This window comes from Phalacrocorax aristotelis, chromosome 3 (assembly GCF_949628215.1).
Source record: "Phalacrocorax aristotelis chromosome 3, bGulAri2.1, whole genome shotgun sequence".
NCBI lineage: Eukaryota > Metazoa > Chordata > Aves > Suliformes > Phalacrocoracidae > Phalacrocorax > Phalacrocorax aristotelis.
Window position 1 is genome coordinate 44,685,927 of NC_134278.1, and position 17,898 is coordinate 44,703,824.

The 17,898-nt window shown below is 43.8% G+C and overlaps 1 protein-coding gene across 5 annotated transcripts in view; it reads left to right on the top strand.

The window, feature by feature from the left end:
* KLHL32 (kelch like family member 32) overlaps positions 1–15,343 on the top strand; it is a 151,452-nt gene extending 136,109 nt beyond the window's left edge. For all 5 annotated transcript variants that reach the window (XM_075087321.1, XM_075087320.1, XM_075087318.1 and 2 more), the window contains 4 exons: positions 7,790–7,848; positions 10,275–10,467; positions 12,501–12,595; positions 14,419–15,343. In XM_075087321.1, the coding sequence (XP_074943422.1) occupies positions 7,790–7,848; positions 10,275–10,467; positions 12,501–12,595; positions 14,419–14,580 (509 nt within the window). In that variant the 3' untranslated portion in view covers positions 14,581–15,343. The remainder of the gene's footprint in view (positions 1–7,789; positions 7,849–10,274; positions 10,468–12,500; positions 12,596–14,418) is intronic.
* Positions 15,344–17,898: the final 2,555 nt, after the last annotated feature.

The following is a 17,898-nucleotide window of genomic DNA, read 5'->3' on the forward strand; positions in this document are numbered from 1 at the left end:
TGGCAGGGGAGGTAGCCGGTATATTTTTACACATATACACTAAAATCATGAATAGTGACTGTGGAATTAAAAGCATGACAGAACGCAGAAAATCACCAAGATCCCTGGCAGGCGGTTTGGGTCGCTTTCCTTCAGCAACAGGCATCGACGGAGTCTGGTAGGGTTTGTGCTGTGCGTTAATCCTGAAGCATGCACACGGCACGCTTTGAGACCCAGGTACGGTACAGAAACAGTGTGTCTGCTTTAGGGTACCAGCTGCGCGTGTTCAGAGCATTACCCTGTTTATTCATTACCTTTCCTATTTTATCAGTGGAGAGAGGTGTGTGCCAGTGACGGGCAATTCAAATACATGGATGCTACTACTGCTGGGTCTTGATTTTTTCTTTTTTCTTCTCCTGTGGTTTATATTTGCAAGTCTCTATTTATGAAAAAACAGGACTTTTTAGGAAATTGTCTTAAATGTATTTGTATAAAATCATTGAACGAGAACTAGAAACAACCATCAGAGTGTGGTCCTTGCTCCAGTACATGAAAAAAGAAACATTTTTCTTTTCTTAATTTCTTTTTTTTCTTTTTTTTCTGTACAAAAAAACCCCACAGAAGTATTTGATAGAGGTTTTTAAGTCAAATGTGGGACTGGTTGAAGATTACTCTTAATCTTTCCAGATACGCTAAGAAAGGGAAAATTATGCTGAGGATTAATTAATGTGCTTAGTTACGTAAGTGAAATGCATGCCTGCCTGTGTGTTTAAATACTATCTGCATTTATATAATGAAGCAGTGTGATATTCTGTTCAAGGATATGCCTCTAATACAGCTGTAGAATCAGGGGAAGAGGTAAGTGGAAGCCTATTAGATGAACTCTTTAAAACTGAGCAAAAGAACAAAAAATATTTTATCAGTATTGTTCCATTTATATTTGAAAATGCTACCAACATAACTTCTGTTGTAAAGTCACAGTAAGGAGCAATGTTTTGGCAGTGGAGTAAGACAGACAGGACTTTTTGGTTCTATTTTGTATAGTTCTTGAGAAAATTCTTAGCAGTTTTGAGTTGCTAGATTCTGACATATTATTATGAATTACGAGATCATTCTATGCAATACGTCAGTAGGGTATTGATCTGAATTATGTACTCACAGACTAAAAACTGGGTTCTGTGTATTGAACAGAGTTATTTGATAAATAAAAGTAGATGGAGATGGAATAACTGTAGCTAGCTTTCTATTATTAATTAATTGCTTAGGGCTAGAATGTAGCTCGCCGTACATGTATATTCAGAGGCAGGGGAATAGTACAGAGAGATGTTTTGTTGTTCCAAAAATATCAGTAGTCACTGCTCAAAAAATCCGCTGTTCATCATCAAATGTAAAGTGTTAGCATAAGAGTAATCAGTAATGCAGGAGGGAACATAATTTTGAAGTATGTGGCCTAAAATTAAGTAATTAAAAAATTAGTGTGAGTTAGGGATGTTTCCGAGCTGTATCCCTGCTGCTTTTTCTCAGAAATCGGGTCATCAGCAAGAGCTCTCAAAGTCAGTCTGCTGCTGCCAGCTGGCAAGGTAACCATGAAAATGTGCCCAGGTTTTTAGTAAGTGAATAAATTAAATAGTAATAATATAAGTTTCAGCCCTTCTATTTGTGGAGAGAGTCGTCACACACGACCCGCACACAGACCATTTACTTATTCTGTAGCCAAAGCATCAGCGCCTCTGCTACAGCCCGTTGTCTTCTAAAGGCTTTGCTAATCAAAAGCTGACTAGACTTAAGGGGTTTCTATTATTATTATTATTGGGATTCATTGTCGGCTTTGCTTTGCTGCTCCTTTGGGACAAATATTGAGAAGGAATAAAAAATAATAGAGCATAAAATCATGGCAAAGGCAGCAGGGAAGGGAAGCGTGTTAAACAAAATGCTGTAAGTGCACGCTGGCTGTAGGAGATGGGCGGCCGGTGTTTCAGGTGACAGAGGGACCCCTAAGCTGCCACCACCCCTCTGGGGTTTTTAACCTGCCAGAAGGCTCAGAGGGAGTCTTCTGCACTCTGGAACTCATTGGACCCTCTGATCAGCACAAGTGGGTTCAGCTCTCGAGTTTTCTGAGCTCCGTATATTGTGGAACATATTTTCATATTTGTATCATTATTTTTTCTCATCTCTTTTTTTTTTTAATGTTTTCACAGCCAGCATTTTATTTTATTTTCTTATTTTAAAAAGTAGATGAGAATTCATTAAAATAAGTTTTCTGTATTGACAGTACAGCATCGGGCAGATGGTTCGGCAATTTTATAGAAAGATGAATCTTACAGGTCCCAGTTAACATCTGACACTGTGACCCATTTCACAAACGAATTGCATGCCACATGCTTGAAGAGTGAAGTATTCGAGTGTAAGAGAAACAAAATGCACCAAACTCTTTGGAGTTCAACATTACTAACAATCATCCCCTATAGAAGCCGGGAAGTATTTTCCTTAAGAGTGGGAACTTGAACTGTGCCTGTTTCCCTGCATCCTCCGTGGTGCGCACATGCAAATCTGGACACCTACTTTTCTATACATGTTAACCTTCCTCCTCCCGTGTAGGTGTAGTGCCCGTGGGGACAGAGAGGGGCAGGGAACCTCTGCCAGGCAGTTCAGCTCTGGACCGTTCCTGCACCTGCAGATGGGGATAACGAGGCTTCCCCTCCGCCTCAAGTGCTCAAGAGATTAGCACATGAAAAGTCTTCTCTAAAGCAAAGTATTATGCTGTTGTTTCGCAGAGGTCTGAGTTGCCTGACCTTAAGTGTGTCAGCTAAAATCACATCTTGACATGCACGGGAAAACTCAACTTGGGGGGGTAAACAAGCCAACCCCATACAGTTGCTTCGTATTTAACAGCTTTTTCTTCAAAACTCAAGATTCTTTTTTTTTTATTTATTTTATTTTTTTCCCCCTAATGGTGGAGATGTTGACCAAGGAAATGACGGAGATCACACATCTTGGAGAATTATTCTGAGTTTGCAAGTGGTTTGGGGGGGAAAGTATTATCTTACTATCAGTATGCTGTTTGTTATGAGAAGAAATTTTTTCCCAGTAAATGCCTATAAAATTGTTTTATGAAAAACAGATCTGGAATAAATAGGAATCTACAGTGTCTAACCAAATAAAGTCTTGCAGTGCAGCTGGCACAGAAACTACCAGGAGCAGGAGCTTAACAATATATAAAAATGGCCTCAGTGACCCCGTCTTAGTCTGTATACAGAACAGTATTTCCTTATTCTTATTATTGTTATTATATTTTAACAAAGATAATGGATCTCACACCTTTTAGGCATAGACATTATAAGTTTTATGCCATTGATTCTTCTTAGATTGAATGTAAACACCAGGTTTTAATAATAATAAAAAAACCCCAACAAACCCAAAACAAACTAGGGCTTGTGCCCCTCTTGTTTGCAGCTGGATGGCATCTGAGGTAGAACAGCATTAATTAGAGCTGTTGGTGGTTGGTGTCTTCCAGGGGTGGGAGAATATGCTCCAGCTCAGCTGTCCTCACTGCACCTGGGCTGGCTGAAGTAAAAGGCAGCAGGTTTGCATGTCAAGGAAGGATTATCTCATGTTTAACACACAGCCATACAAGAGAGGAGAGAGTTCTATTTTAAGATAGCAGAGCACCTTGGGGCGCGTGTCATGAGTTTCTATATATTCCCTGGATTTGCTGGAAGGAATACACGTGGGAGCTCTTTGCCAACATGTAGTTTTACACATCTCCCAGCAAACTCGGATTCGTGCGTGCAGCCTAGCACTTGGGGACTTCGGAGAGAGTTGTGAGATTTTGTGGGGGATTTGGATTGGATTAGATTTCTCAAGTCGTATGGGGGTCTTACTAGGACACGTTATAAATATGGATTATAAATTTTTGATTGGGAAAATAGTGTTGAATCTACTGCCTCCCACCCTTCTCCTTTTGAAGGTGCTTTTCCATGCAGTTTGTGGACAGTTTGGGGGACTGTAGTAGTTAACCAAAATATTTCCCATGTGTGGGGAAGGGCTGGACAAGGCAGGTCTTGGTCTCCTCCGGGACCTTTCCATGTAGAGGGGCACTGTTGCATGAGTTGGAAACTTGTGGGTCTTGGGAGGGCTTAAAAACCAGGGTTTACAGCCTGCAAGGGAGTGAGCAACAGCGATTGTGGCAGCGTAAAAATATTAGAAGCCCTCAGGTTGGCTGCTGGGCTCTCCATGAGTGTGTTCTTGCAGCTGTAAGAGCAAGAGAGACACAGGCTTGTCCTGAGAGCGCTTCTTGCCTCCTGGAAACTCTGCTTCGCAAAGCAAGCTGCTCCTGTCAAAGTGATGCAATCATCAGCTCTCAGTTTATAAAACCCAGCAAGTGCTGACCAAATTGTAAATTTTCTGTCATTTACCCAACCAGACAGTTTTTTCCTCTTTCCTTTACCGATGGGTTACTACCACAGTAGCTGCTATCGCTTGACGTCAAATTTAATAGCGTGGTTTGTATTTTTAAATACTTCTTTCCAAGTGGAGTTACGATGCCTCCCTGATTTTCCCCTCTTTTCCTCGTAGAAAGCATGACAGGGAAGTTTAAGAAATTATCTCAGAATTACCCCTATTTATTCTGAGGAATTATGTATTACTTTTAATACCGTTTAGACTCCCCCCCCCCCCTTCCTGTTTTTAAGAGACATATTGCTCTTGTTTTGCCCTTTCCCAGCTGCCTGGAGAATTTAAAAAAAAAAAAATAGTTCAAGAGGACACTGCAGACTTGTTAAATTTGAATTTTGGCAGAAAATTTTAAACTTTTGCTATAGCACTTCAAAGTTAGGAGGAACTTGAGTTTGAAAATTGATGCAGATATAAGATGGCATATTTAATGACAGATGTATCTATAGAAACCTGTTAAGATGCAGATTATCCCCCTGGGGAGGGGAGATCAAAACTGCCAATCTATAAAATATACTTGTTAGGGGAAGGCATGGAATCTATCTCTGCGAGCACTTTGATTGCAGGGGACAGTGTAGCAGCATGTGGCATCATAACCTAAGAGCAGACAAATCAGCTTGATGACTTTCAAAGCCAAGAATACTGCTGGAGGCAAGGGTACTCCAGTCTAGAAGAAATTAAAACATATAGAGACTGTTATTAATTCCAGATCTATTTTTGTGTAGTCAAATCTGTATGCAAATCCTTAGCATCTCATTTTGGCAGATTAATCTAAAAGTGAAGAGCGGTATGTGAAGGGAATGTAATGATAAAACGCCACAGATGAACAATATTGCAGGGGAAAAAATGTAAGCTGTGTACTTGATATGAGGGGCCCTTTGTGAAGAGAGGCAAATAATTTTGCTTATTGGATTATTTCATTATTTTACGAGGAAGCAACCCCCTTCTTTCTCTTCTTCCTCCACATCTTTCCCCCCAAATTAAGGTGTCCTTTCTGAATGGAAATACAAGACCCAGCGCTGCTTTTCTGATGCCTCTCCTGTAGTTTAACATTCCTGGAGGTAATAATCCAAATAACTATGATTTTTATTTTTCAAAACACTAATCTGACACCTCATTTTTAAACATTACACTAAGAGTGAAAATAACTATGTAAAAGAAAATCAAATTACAAAGCAGATATTAGAAAAGTATGTTTTGTGCACGTGGCTGACGGCCACTAACACTGTGACGGCTGCACAGCAGTGTAGAGACAAGTAACAGATTGTGAGCTTAGGTATGGGAACAGTCACTGCTTTCTGATGCGTGTTCTTGCATGGGTACTTCACAGGTGCTGTGACGGGCAGTGTGTGGCATAGTGTGATGGAAGGCGTTTGGAAAGACTACATCTTTTCTCGGCTGTCCCGTAGCGTCTCTGTGGGGGCCCCAGCACAGGCTGCTGCTTGGAGAGGCGCACCCAAATAGCTGTTATTCCTCCCTGCTACTGCGGATGAACACAAGACTCTTGAACAGATTTGTCCATAGTTTCTGCTACCCATTGATCAGATTCTTAGCCTCACTCAAGTTACTTGAAGTGATCAGAGGGGGACATCTATGTCAGCAAGTAGCTAAGCCCAGTAGGAGCAGATGAGCAGACAAAACCTCAGTGCCCAGCTCTCTATACCCACTCCATGTACAGTTCACATATCTTGCTTTGGACTAGACTTACTCTGGTCCTCCAGACCAAACATTCCCAGCTGTCAGCTGGTACAGCACCGCCTGAAAGACCAGTTATTATTTCACGCCCTTACGCCTTCGTTAGGAACTGGGGCACAACTGTTGCACATGTGGAGTTCAAGATTCTGGTTTAACTTGAAGGCACACCAGTACCGCCCTGCAGCCTGAAATGTCGGGTGAAAGGTGGGGAAGTCACGTCAAAATGATTTTATGAATATTTAATTCTCAATTCTTAATTCTCAATTCTTTATGAAGAATTAATGATTCTATGAAAATCACAGTATGGCTCTGAAGCAAAATGCTGCACTGGGTACAGCTGGAGGCTGCTAAAATGAGAATTCCTCAGCACAGAAGCATGTTAAGACTAGTTGGCGATAAAAGAAAAAACCCAATGACCTTAGTAGGAGCGGGCCAAAGCTCAGCCGGCAGGAATGAAAGCAGCTCTGCCACTGCTCTGTCTGAAACAGGGAATGTCCTCACAAAATCGAAGCATAAGCAAGTGTAATGACAGACGAAATTCCTTCCTCTCATTGCTGTGGATTTTGTCCGTCATCGGCACGTGCTGCTAAAACTGTAATATAAAAAGTTTGTCAGTGAGTTTCACTGGTGTGTGGCTACTGGTGTGCCCTAGCTCAGTCCAGACCTTCTGGTAGAATGAAAGGTAGGGAGCAGCTTGCAGGCGTTATTTCTGGTCCCATCTTCCCATGGGCCTGGGGTGGTGACAGAGGGGGGACTGGAACCTGTGGCAGTGCTGCAGTGACACCACATCCCCAGGAGGCTTGAGCACACTCAGGAACGTGCTTACGCTGGTAAAATTACAGACTTGAGACTGAAGAATTTTTCTGCCAGTTTACCCAGTATGATTTGCCAGCTAAAACCAATAGAGTACAGGATGATCGGGGATTAAACGTATACTGTGTTGAGGTAAATAGTTGGTTTGCGGCATCTACTTGGGTCAGACTCTATTCCGAGGTGGCTTAGACCTTGCTTTCCAAACGCTGTTGAACGGTAGGTATGTTAAATGGTAGTGTTGTTTCTGGCCACTATGGAGGAACCTCCCAACGTAAGTCCACAACTAAGCCAGGAGATGTTCTCTGTGAAACAGACTAAATACAGAATTTCCTTCAAATAAATGGGTGAGTGCAGTTGCACAGGGTTGCGCTGTGCTTTCCAGCTGGCCGTGGTGTCCCATGTCATACCCCTGGTTGGGCAGAGCTCCTCTCCAACTTCTTCCTTCTCTCTGATGCAAGCCCACCTCCTCCTCCTTTAAACCATGTCACACACTGCATGCTCCTCAGAACAGGGACGGGCTTTATCTTCACATCTTGAGGACGGCTGAATGAAGAGTCATTTATAAACAGATCAACTTTTACCTCATTTTTAGCCCATAGAATTAGCTTTACAAAAGAAGTGTGTGTGTGTGTGTGGTTGTTGCTATTTTTTGTTTCTAGATGTTTGACAGATATGCTGCTTCTTCCCTTGTACCCAGATTAAAAAGTGCAGTGGAATGTAAGCATAAGTGGTGGCATGCAGTGTAATTACGTCAGCAAGAGAACCCTAGAATTGGTTGTTTTGCTGTACCTGATCTTGGTCCTTGTTTTGCTTATATGAAAAAATGTAACCTGTATAAACTCTTTCATAGGAGGAGTGACAAATACTGCACAGTATCAAAACAGGCTCATGGTCTATGATCCTAAGCAGGTGGGTACCTGTATTTTATCTCGTATGTTTTGCCTCAGACAGGTCTCTTAGCAAATACGTGCAATGATTTTGTAAGGCTAAAAATGCTGACCGTTTGAATTGGTGGTGGTTTAAATTCACTTTGTACCGATGTGTGAGTTTATCAGAGTAATGGAGACCCTGGCTTTTTATTATATTTTTTAAGACTGTGGGTGTTAGAAATATCTAGATTAAATACAGAAATGTGCATTAAATCCCCTGTATTTATCAGTATTTATTTTGCCTGTTCATTTTTTTTTTTTTTGTAATCCAGCAGCCCAGGGCAACATATGCTCAAAGTCAGTGTCACAAAACTGCTCCTTGTCGTTGGCGTTTCTGCTTTGAATTGCATAGATGGGCTTTTTGTTTCCTGCATACTTTCAGAACTCTGCTACCTGGCCGTGACTTATTCTGCTGACTGCAAGGGTGCCTATCGTTTCATTACCCCAGCACCTAAAATATCTTTTAGGGATTATTTCATACGTTATGTATGTGTTTTGATTAGGTTAGCATGGCTCAGTAACCACTCCAGAGGGTTAGGACATGGTTATGCCCTCTTGCTTGTATTAGGAATTTAAAGTCCTAAGCTTGCAATCAGAGTTCCACAGCCTGATTTATACCCGTGCCGAAGAGTATTGACTTTCCTGATTGTAGGATAGGCGCTTTGATTGCTGTATTTGGAACCAAATTGTGCCAGGAGAGACTTCTGTGTGGTTCCCACTGACGTTTTAAAGCGTAGCACATACGGGTCCTGAAGCAGAAAGCAGGAGGTGACACACCCGCCTCTTTTTCTTTGAGGTGCAATTTTATGCGTCGATTGTACAAGTGCTGATTCTGTCCTAAATCCACGGAGTGATTCCAGGCAGCAATCTTATTTTGCTTAGGAGGGGGACGCTCTTATTTACATACGTGTCTCTACTGTGTATCTTTTGCTTTGATTCTTTACTTGCTGACGTGAAAGTTGAACCCCAAAAATACCGGTGGCCGAGCTACTTCAGCGTGCCATGCCAACGGCGAGAAACCCGGCCTGGCGTGTAAAGAGTTACAGAGGAAGTGTGCGCTTGCATTCTTCAAATGAGGTCCGCTTCGTGTTTGTACACACAAGCTCTTTTTAAAAATTCTGCTGGCATATTGTTTACGGTGGGTACTGGAAACCATCACATCTGCTTGCATCTCGCACAGAATCTCAATAACTCTATCATTCAGCACCAGCGCTTGCTTCTGCGCGAGGCCTTTGTGGCGAGTCGATAATGCCTGCCATCTGCCACAGAGCACACAGCTACCTGCCAACAAGCCGGCTGGGGTGACCTCTGCTTCCCCACCACTGATTAGTATTCACACGCTGGCTTATTAGAAATGACCCCACCAGGCCCCTCTGTTTCTTTGCCTTTGCAGTGCTTTGCGGCTCACCTGGCAGGCACTGCAGTGGAGGAAGCTAAAGATATAATCAGGGGATGCAGGCAGGCTTTGCAAAGCAGATGGTGTCTATAGTCTGGTGTTAAGAGACTGGACTACTAATGCAAACATTAATGCCTAATATTCAACTATTACACATTGAAATGTATAGCTCTATATTGTGGAGGTTAGAAGGCAGAGGTATTAGAGGCTCTTGAGTTACTGCAAGCGGTAGCACATGTCACACAAAGAATTTCCTCACAGATTTTAACTTCCTCCACTTAAATAAATTAATCTCATCCATTGCTCGGCTGTTTGATTTGGTAAGTGCAGCAGGAGCAGTTGTTGTCTTAGGTTTAAAATACTGTGCTTTAATCCCTCTTCTTCCGTGCCCTCTTGCCCCTCCCCTGACCAGGTAGAATTCTTGAACACTGTTAACCAGGGAGAAAAATATGCAAAAGGACGCTACTTTGTAAGTGCCCACAAAGGGTTAGCGTTAAACCAAACACATGAATCATTTGAGAAGATTCTTTAGGGAATTACTTTTCCCGGTTGCTTCATTCCCCAAGGATAAGATCAAATAAGCTTCCGAATAATGGAAGGTAGAAGAACCTCTCTTCCCTCATAACAGAGCCAGTTGGTTGCAGATAATTTTAGCGCTGTATACGGAGGAGACATCTAATAGTCTTGCTTAAGGACAATTTCCTACTGGATTATAAAGAAGAAAAAAAGCTTTGAAACATGATGAGTTAAACATAAAAAATGAAGAGCAAGAAATACTATTAAATTAATGATTTTAAATGTGAGAACTGTAAACCACGTGTTGAAAGTCCAGTATGTCTAGTCGGTGTTATAACCAACACGCATGGTTAACATAAGAACAACACAAGTATATACACTTGTGATTCCTGGCCAAGGGTAAGGAGACCACCACTAACATGCTACTATTGTCGTACTACTAATGTAGGTACGGCTCTGAGCAGTGCTGAGACACCTTCTCTCTTCCTTTCCAGAATAAGTGGTTAAGCCGTAGCCCGATGTTGCAGAGGAGAGTGTACCACTCCATGGCTGCTGTCCAAAGGAAACTTTACGTGTTAGGTGGGAACGATCTGGACTACAACAACGATCGGATCCTGGTTCGGCACATAGATTCCTACAGCATAGATTCTGACCAATGGACGCGTTGCAGCTTCAACATGTTGACAGGCAAGTATCGTACACCAAAAGAGGAACTCTCTACTGTTAGAATAAAACATCAGTTCTTTTCCCTTTAGATGCCTTTAGTATGTGGAACTCCATGGCCTCGCCTCAATTGCCTCTGGTTTAGGGGCCAACATTGGCCAACAAGACACTTCTCGTTACTGTTCTGGCATTCAGTGTTCTACAAAACATTTGTCTTACGACACTGTAGGATATATTTTTAAGAAGGTGCACATAAAAGTAATTTAATTTAGCAATCAGAAATTCTTTGTTTTAGTATTACCAGTACTTATTTTTGATTCTCCAAACGCTTGCCTGCACTGACAGATTTAGCTCCCTGTTTGAGTCTTCAACAGGCAGATCCATCCCTACCATGATTTCGTTTTGTAGTGCTTCCTGCTGGCATCGCAGAGCACCGAACTCCATTAATCATCACTTATTTCTAAGCAATATCTTCTTAATAAATTACATGGAAGGAGGCATCTTTGGAATTCTGTCAAGTCAGGGATGACTTGAGTATCTCTGTTAGCTACGGATCTGTAAAGTTCCTCTTGACCCTCGTTAGGAGGAACTGCTGCAACTTGCAAAGCACTGCAACTCGCTGTCCCTGCCACCCAGTCCACCAAATATAACTGCCACTTGATACGATTCCCAGATGTACCGCTCCCTCGAATCCCTGGGAGAGGCAGGCGCGTGCACATACTCAGAGTAGCCTCAACAGCAGCTTTGCAGAAGAGGATGCATTTCCAGGACAGGATTAATGTTGGGACCATTCTGTTGTGCAGCAGACTTGGAGCTCAATTAGTAACTGCCAAAAAGTTTCAGCATAGGCTGCTGTAGGAGTCCTAGAACTGATCCTGCCTCGCTTTTCATCCTGTTCCATTTGGCATTGCATTCATTTCCGAGATCTACCACTAAAAAGGATACAAAGGATGTAGGAGCTTAACTAGAAGCTCAGGATAGCTTGAAACACCATGTCAGAGAAATGAACGTCTGACAAATAGGACAGTCACCTTATGTCATTTTCCTCCTGGTAGGTTTAGAAGCTGCTCTAGTGGCAACTTTGTTCTTTAAGGTATTGCACCGGGTTTCTTAATCTCTGGGATCTGGAAAAGGGTCGCTTGGTTTCTGAGTCATGTCATCAGAGCACTTCATGGACATTGAGGAGAGAGGAATGGATTTAAACGGAAGAGTAAGAGACCGTCAGACAGAACTAGTTTTTCACATCCCTTTTGCTTTCTAATTATTTTATTTTACTTTATTATCTGGAAGAACTGAGAGCCTTTGAGAAGGACATAATCTGATTTGCAGGCGCAGAAGTGCTGGCACTGCAGGCACCCCCGTTCCGGAGCTGACCCTATACTGCCAAATGCTGTGAGATAGTAGCCTCTGCTCAGATATGACCTGGTGGGTTGTTTCCACAACCTGCACCTTGAGAAACGACCTAAGCCTTTCTTTGCATCTCTGCAGTTGGTGGTAAACGTGCCTGTTGCACTGTGTAGTGCAGATTTTTTTAAGGCTGTATTTATCCTTCAAAACTTCCAGACTTGTTCAGGAGACCGTTGCTATGGGAATGAGCTTGCACAGCCACTTCTGCAACAGTCACCATACTTGTACCTGGAGGAACAGAGGGATAAACAGGTGTGGGCAGAACAGGAGGGGCGTTCAGCGCTCTCGGCCTATGTGTCTGTCTGGATGTGCATACGTGACAGTGGCTGAGGGGCAGGCGGGGAGCTTGCTTGTCACCTATGAAATACAGGCGTACAAAAACCTGTGCCATCGAGGAGACGGCAGATGCTCCCCTGCACAGCCTCAGTTTATTGCTCATCCGGGGTATCTTTCCGGACGGCACCGTATGGGGCTCCTGTAGAGAGCGAAGAACAGCCCTTGCGCTTCACCTTCACTGGTGCACGTTGCGAATTCTGACACAGTCAAGTTACTGCCAGGTGCATTTTTGTCATATTACAGAACTCCGACATCTGGCATTAAAAGGGTTAATTAAACACGGAAAGTGGTTTCCTTTTCCTTTTTTGCTTTAGGTCAAAATGAGTCTGGAGTCGCCGTCCACAATGGTAGAATATATTTAGTGGGAGGCTATTCGATTTGGACAAATGAGCCTTTGGCGTGTATCCAGGTGAGTGATTTAGGTTTCTTTTAAAGTCTTTTCCAATAATTTTGCAAGGATACGTTTTGCACAGAGGTTATTCAAAAAGGAAAATGCATGTGAAGTGGAGAGATTAAGGATGTTTCTTATGCAGCCACTGAACCTGCATAAACACAGAGGGGAAATACTGTGGATATTAAAAATATTTCCAGATGAGCCATTAGATCCAATTATTTTTTGATATTCCAGTAAAACAGGGTTGAGGAGTCTCTCCTTTGGTGAGGTTTGGGTAATATCGTGGGTATATATTCCCAGGGTACACAGTGAGGTTCAAAAGTAAAACGGGTGCAGAAATGGAAGATGGGGCTTGGGCTAACGGTTTTTCAGCTCATCTCGTGGTTTTGGGGCTTTTTTTTTTTTTCTCTCCAAGTTGCCTTTCTGAAGAGCAGCCAGAGTTAACGAGTTGTTCTTTGACAAAGTTCAGTCAGCCTGCAACCTGCCCTAGTGCTTACTGCTTCAAAGCTTGAATGGGAGTTTTTTGATCCCTGCTGTAGGCAAGAGGTTGTCCAACAAACTCTCCTCCTCTTTCATCTTGTGTAAGAGCAGCTTACCTGCAGATCCCTGGCTTTCAGATATTCCTGTACAGAAATCAGGAATTCTTATCTTTCTGCATTTTTCTGAGCGAAGCAAATCTGCATCGCAGCCATCGCTTTGTGACCAGCTGGGCAGTTAGAGACAGAAACTCGTTTACATCTCGGTTTCTGCACTTTTGCTGATAAACAACGTTTTCATTAGCTTCCAGCTAAGGATTTTAGGATTTCACCTCTAAACTGTCCCATAAGGCTAGAAGTTAGACTTAGCATAAGAAGGGAATGTATTACATACTGAGCTGCTGGTCTGTTAATGAGCACTTATTAGCATGAGTTTGTAAAGAATAGGTCATGCAAGATATGGAGTTAAAACCATGTTCCAGCCAGAGTATAGTGTTGTTTTACTGAATTGTTGGATACCCAACCTAACAATATTTAATGGAAAAGTTAATTCAAACTGGCTTCAGGAGCTGACATACAGTGCTTCAGATGGAGTAATAGCACGGTATCAAGGTGGAGGCTGTACTCCACCAACACGCTCATCTATAATCAGCCCGTACTTGGCAGTATTGCACCTGCGGTTAAATACTGCTTCGTGACAAGAGAAAATGATCCGGGCGTCTTGCTTTCCTAAATGGACATTTGTCCAGATCCCCATACTGGTCGTGAACTGGCAGCCTGACCGAGACAGTCCCTGCTTTAAAGGGAAAAGAAGTATAATGAGTGCTTTGGCAGAGCTGTGTGTGCTGCCCCTTCTCAGCTGCTGGCAGTGTGCCTGGCTTTAACCAGTAAAACTAGCCCTTTTATCTTCAAATTCAGCACATTTGAGGTTGCTCTCTCCTTTGGAGGAAAAATAAATGCAGATTTTCCATGTATCTTCATTTTCTTTAAGTCATTAATTTATTTGGCCTTTCCAACTTCAAGAGAGCTCCCTTGCTCCCTATCTCCCACCGACCTGACAAATGATTCATACTTTGTGGTAACAGAAGCACTTCTGTGCAGAGTACCCTACTTGCGTGCTTGCACGTTCCGCTGCCAGGAAGCAGGATCCAATGTCACTGTCTGCTGCTGAGAGCCGGACCTAGGGTAAGATGTGGGTGATGAAGACAGCAGTAACTCACCAGATCCATAAATACAATCTAAAAGTGATCCAAAATTACCTTTCTGTTGGGATTAACGGTACGTATATGCGGTGCGTACCAGCAAATTTGTGTCGGCTTTCTTCCGTGATCCCGGAAATATTTTGTACGCTTTGACCCGCAGGTGCTGGACGTTAGCAAGGAAGGGAAGGAAGAAGTGTTCTATGGGCCTACGCTCCCCTTTGCTTCCAATGGAATAGCAGCTTGCTTTCTTCCAGCTCCTTATTTCACGTGTCCCAACCTTCAGACTCTGCAAGTGCCTCACCACAGGATCGGCACAATGTGAGACGCGGAACATGCACTTCGTAAAATCAGAAGTGGGGGGAGGAAAAAAAAAAATCAAACCCTGTGTATGGAAGGGTTTCTCTGGATCAGTGAAATAATCAATCCACACGGGCTGCTGCTTTTCCTTCACACATTTGTCTTAAAGTCGGATCACAACAGGCAGGAAGGAAGCTACAAAAGCTGTCTGCAGTTTCTCTCCTCTGCCTCAGCTGTAGAAGCGCATACGTGAGAGCATTTGTCATTTCTGCTGGTGACTACTTGCTACCTGTCTCTACTTCATTTCCTTATGCAACTCTGTAAGGCATTGTGATGCTCTCAGCTCCTCCTGGGCTGCTGCTCTTCAGAGCCTGCACGTTCGGTTACTCACCAATGGCACTTTCAAAGCTGATAGGAAGCTGTGTTTATGTTGACAAAGATGATATAATGCTGTGGTAATTATGCAACTTACTCGATACCTTTGGCAAAAAAAATAACAAATGTGTTGACTTCCAATTCCAAACTCCATCGTCCGCGGTTTCTCATTTAATAATACTTCATTTGAAATTTAAATACTGCAAAGCAGGTTAAAACAAAAATTAAAAAAACAAACAACCCCTATAGTATAGGAGGAACAGATAAAAATTGTCTCAGCTGAAAGAGAAAGACACCGAAGCGTCGTGGTTAAACCCAAGTCTGAACTGAATGTGTTTGTCTGAGAATGTAAAGATCATTTGGGATGTCATTTACCAAGGTCTACTATCAAATAAATGTTACCTTCTGTCATATGATCAATTCCTCCTGACAGCTGCAGTCTTTTAATGGTGGAGAACAGCCTCTTTACTGCATAATTAAAATGTGCCATTTACTTAATATTTTTAATATCCAGTTTGCAAGGGGTCACCACATTTACAATTATCAATGAACAGTCTCATTTTGTCCAACATATGGTCCCACAAATCACTGGTCTCCAGAGGCCAAACAGGTGTAGAACAATGTCAATATTTATTTATTTATTCCTTCAGTTGATATAGTGTGTCTCCGTCCCGGTACTCCAGGCATATGCCCCGCCACAATAAATGCTCTAACCTGTTACATTTTGGCTTTGCTCAGCTATTGCAGCCCCGGTCTCTTATTTCCGTCTTTTATTTACATCTCTAACAACAAGTTCGATGTTTGTAAATATTAACCAAGCATGTAATTAAATCTTCCTCTATTTATGACGTACGGGTACTCTGCACCTCTCTGCTTTACCTGCTGATCTGTGCCCTGCCACCGTGCTATCTGAGTGGACCTATGACATCCCTCCTGATGCTCAGGCAAATGCCATGTGCAGAATATGCCGCAGCAGCAGCCTGCGCTTGCTGGGCAGGAACAGGTTTGACTTCGTCCAGTGAGCAGTGTTTCCAAATCAAATGCATCTTTAAAACTCTTAAGGGTCTGGTAAGTGGTGCAGGGGGGTGAACTCTTATCACCATTTCTGTCTCCAGCTGGGCAGCACACTCACGAAACATCACCCTTCCTTTTCCAGTAATTTTCAGGCTAGAACGTTTTGTGGGTTTTTTTGCTGAGCTTTCTTGCTGTCGTTGCACGGAGCAGAGCTGCAGCTGCACAGCCTTCGCCAACTTGAGTGCTGACAGTGTCTCCCTCTGCACACAACGCAAGCCTAGATCCAGGCAGTGCTTTTCTCTAACCGCACGGGAGCTGTATAGGCTGTGCTTTAGGATTTTTTTGTTTTTAATTCCTTTGATCCCCTGGAAATCAGCATGCAGGGGCCAGCTCTCCGAACAGGCTATATACACTTTAAAAATCTGACGGCTGCCCTGCGTGGCTGCAGGGCCCAAGCCTTGCAAGTATCCGAAGGTCTACTTACACGTGACTTGCAGGGACGCAGACGTTACATGTCCTGTTTTCAAGAGGAAGGCGGCTAAATAATCGAAACGTGCGTGTAGAGGTCCTTGGGGCTTTGCGCCTCGCCCTGGAGGTGCCACACCAGGTGAGTGAGCAGCTCTCGCTCCGGGTGCCGAACTGACACGTACTTGCTATTTCCCAGGCGGTGGTGGGAGAATGAATTCCTTAGCCCTTGTAAAGCCCAGTGCGCTTCCAGACGATACTGCGAAGTATGGTTTGTACGTCATGGTTTTGAGGCTTTTATTCATAGCTTACCACAGATTTAGAACTAATTTCAGAACTGCTCCTTCTGCAGATTATGCTGGATCTGGCCGGCTATCGAGCGGCGGCAGCAAGCTGCGACAGAGGCCCGGGTTTGAGAAGCGGAGGGGGGCACCTTCCTTATGCAAAGCAGCATGTGCCTCACGGTTCGAGGACTGAAAGGCAGGAGCGTATGGCAAGGAAGTTATTTATCATGTTTGTTCTGCCCTTTCGACGCTTTTACCGTTGTGGTGGTTGTCACCGATTGTCTGTACTGGTGAATAGCAGTTTTAAACAGCTGTGCAGTTGCATTAAATTAGTCAGGGGTACCGCAGCCACAGAGCCGCAGGACAACACATATGCTCCTATTAGTGTCAGGATTCTGCTCTGGCTCTTAATCATCAGGCTCCAGTATTACAGAGGCGTCTATCATGGCAAGCTCTTAGCCCCGAAGTTTTTGTGCTGCACTGGCCTAGCCGGGCTTTTTGCTTTTGTTGCGGGACAGATGGGGGCGCGTCACTGCACCTGAAGTCAGAAAACGCCCCATAGCCCTTGCCAGGCGAGCAAAAACTGGTTATTTATTCCCAGATAAGAAACGAGAATGGTGTCGGTGCCAGAGCAGGCAGAGAGCATGTGGGTGCCAGCAGCAGCTCTGCTCTGGCTGTGGGGTCTCTATGAAGGAGCAGGGGGTGGGAGAGCAAGGCTGGCTTCCCCTGCTGGCAAAGGCTCCCCGGTGAGCTGGAGCTTCTGTATCACCGCGTCCTTGCTCTGTCATCTTTCCATTTAGTGTCCCTGCCTTCTGAAACCGCCCCAGTTGCGGGCTCCTGTGTGCGAGCTCCAGCTCCGCCTCTGCCGTTCTAAATTTTGTACCATTTTTGGCAAACATAAACCTCGGAACCTAACCTTTGTCCCCGCCCAGCCTACCAGGTTTGGTATGTACCTCTGAAATGCGGTTTAGCTCAGTTTTGTCACAGAGCCTTAAAGCTGTCCACAATAAAAATACTTCAGCGCTTGCTGGTTTTGTCGCTGGAGTCGGATCAGCGCCGTGTGAGAGGAGCTGCCGCCACAAGTCGCTCGGGTTCCCAGCTGGGAGTGCGCGCGGTAACAGCGCAGGCTGCAACCGGGAAGAACTCACTAGTGCTCCAGGGAAGCGGTAGCCTTATGAGGGAACAATGAATGCAGCTGCAGTCGC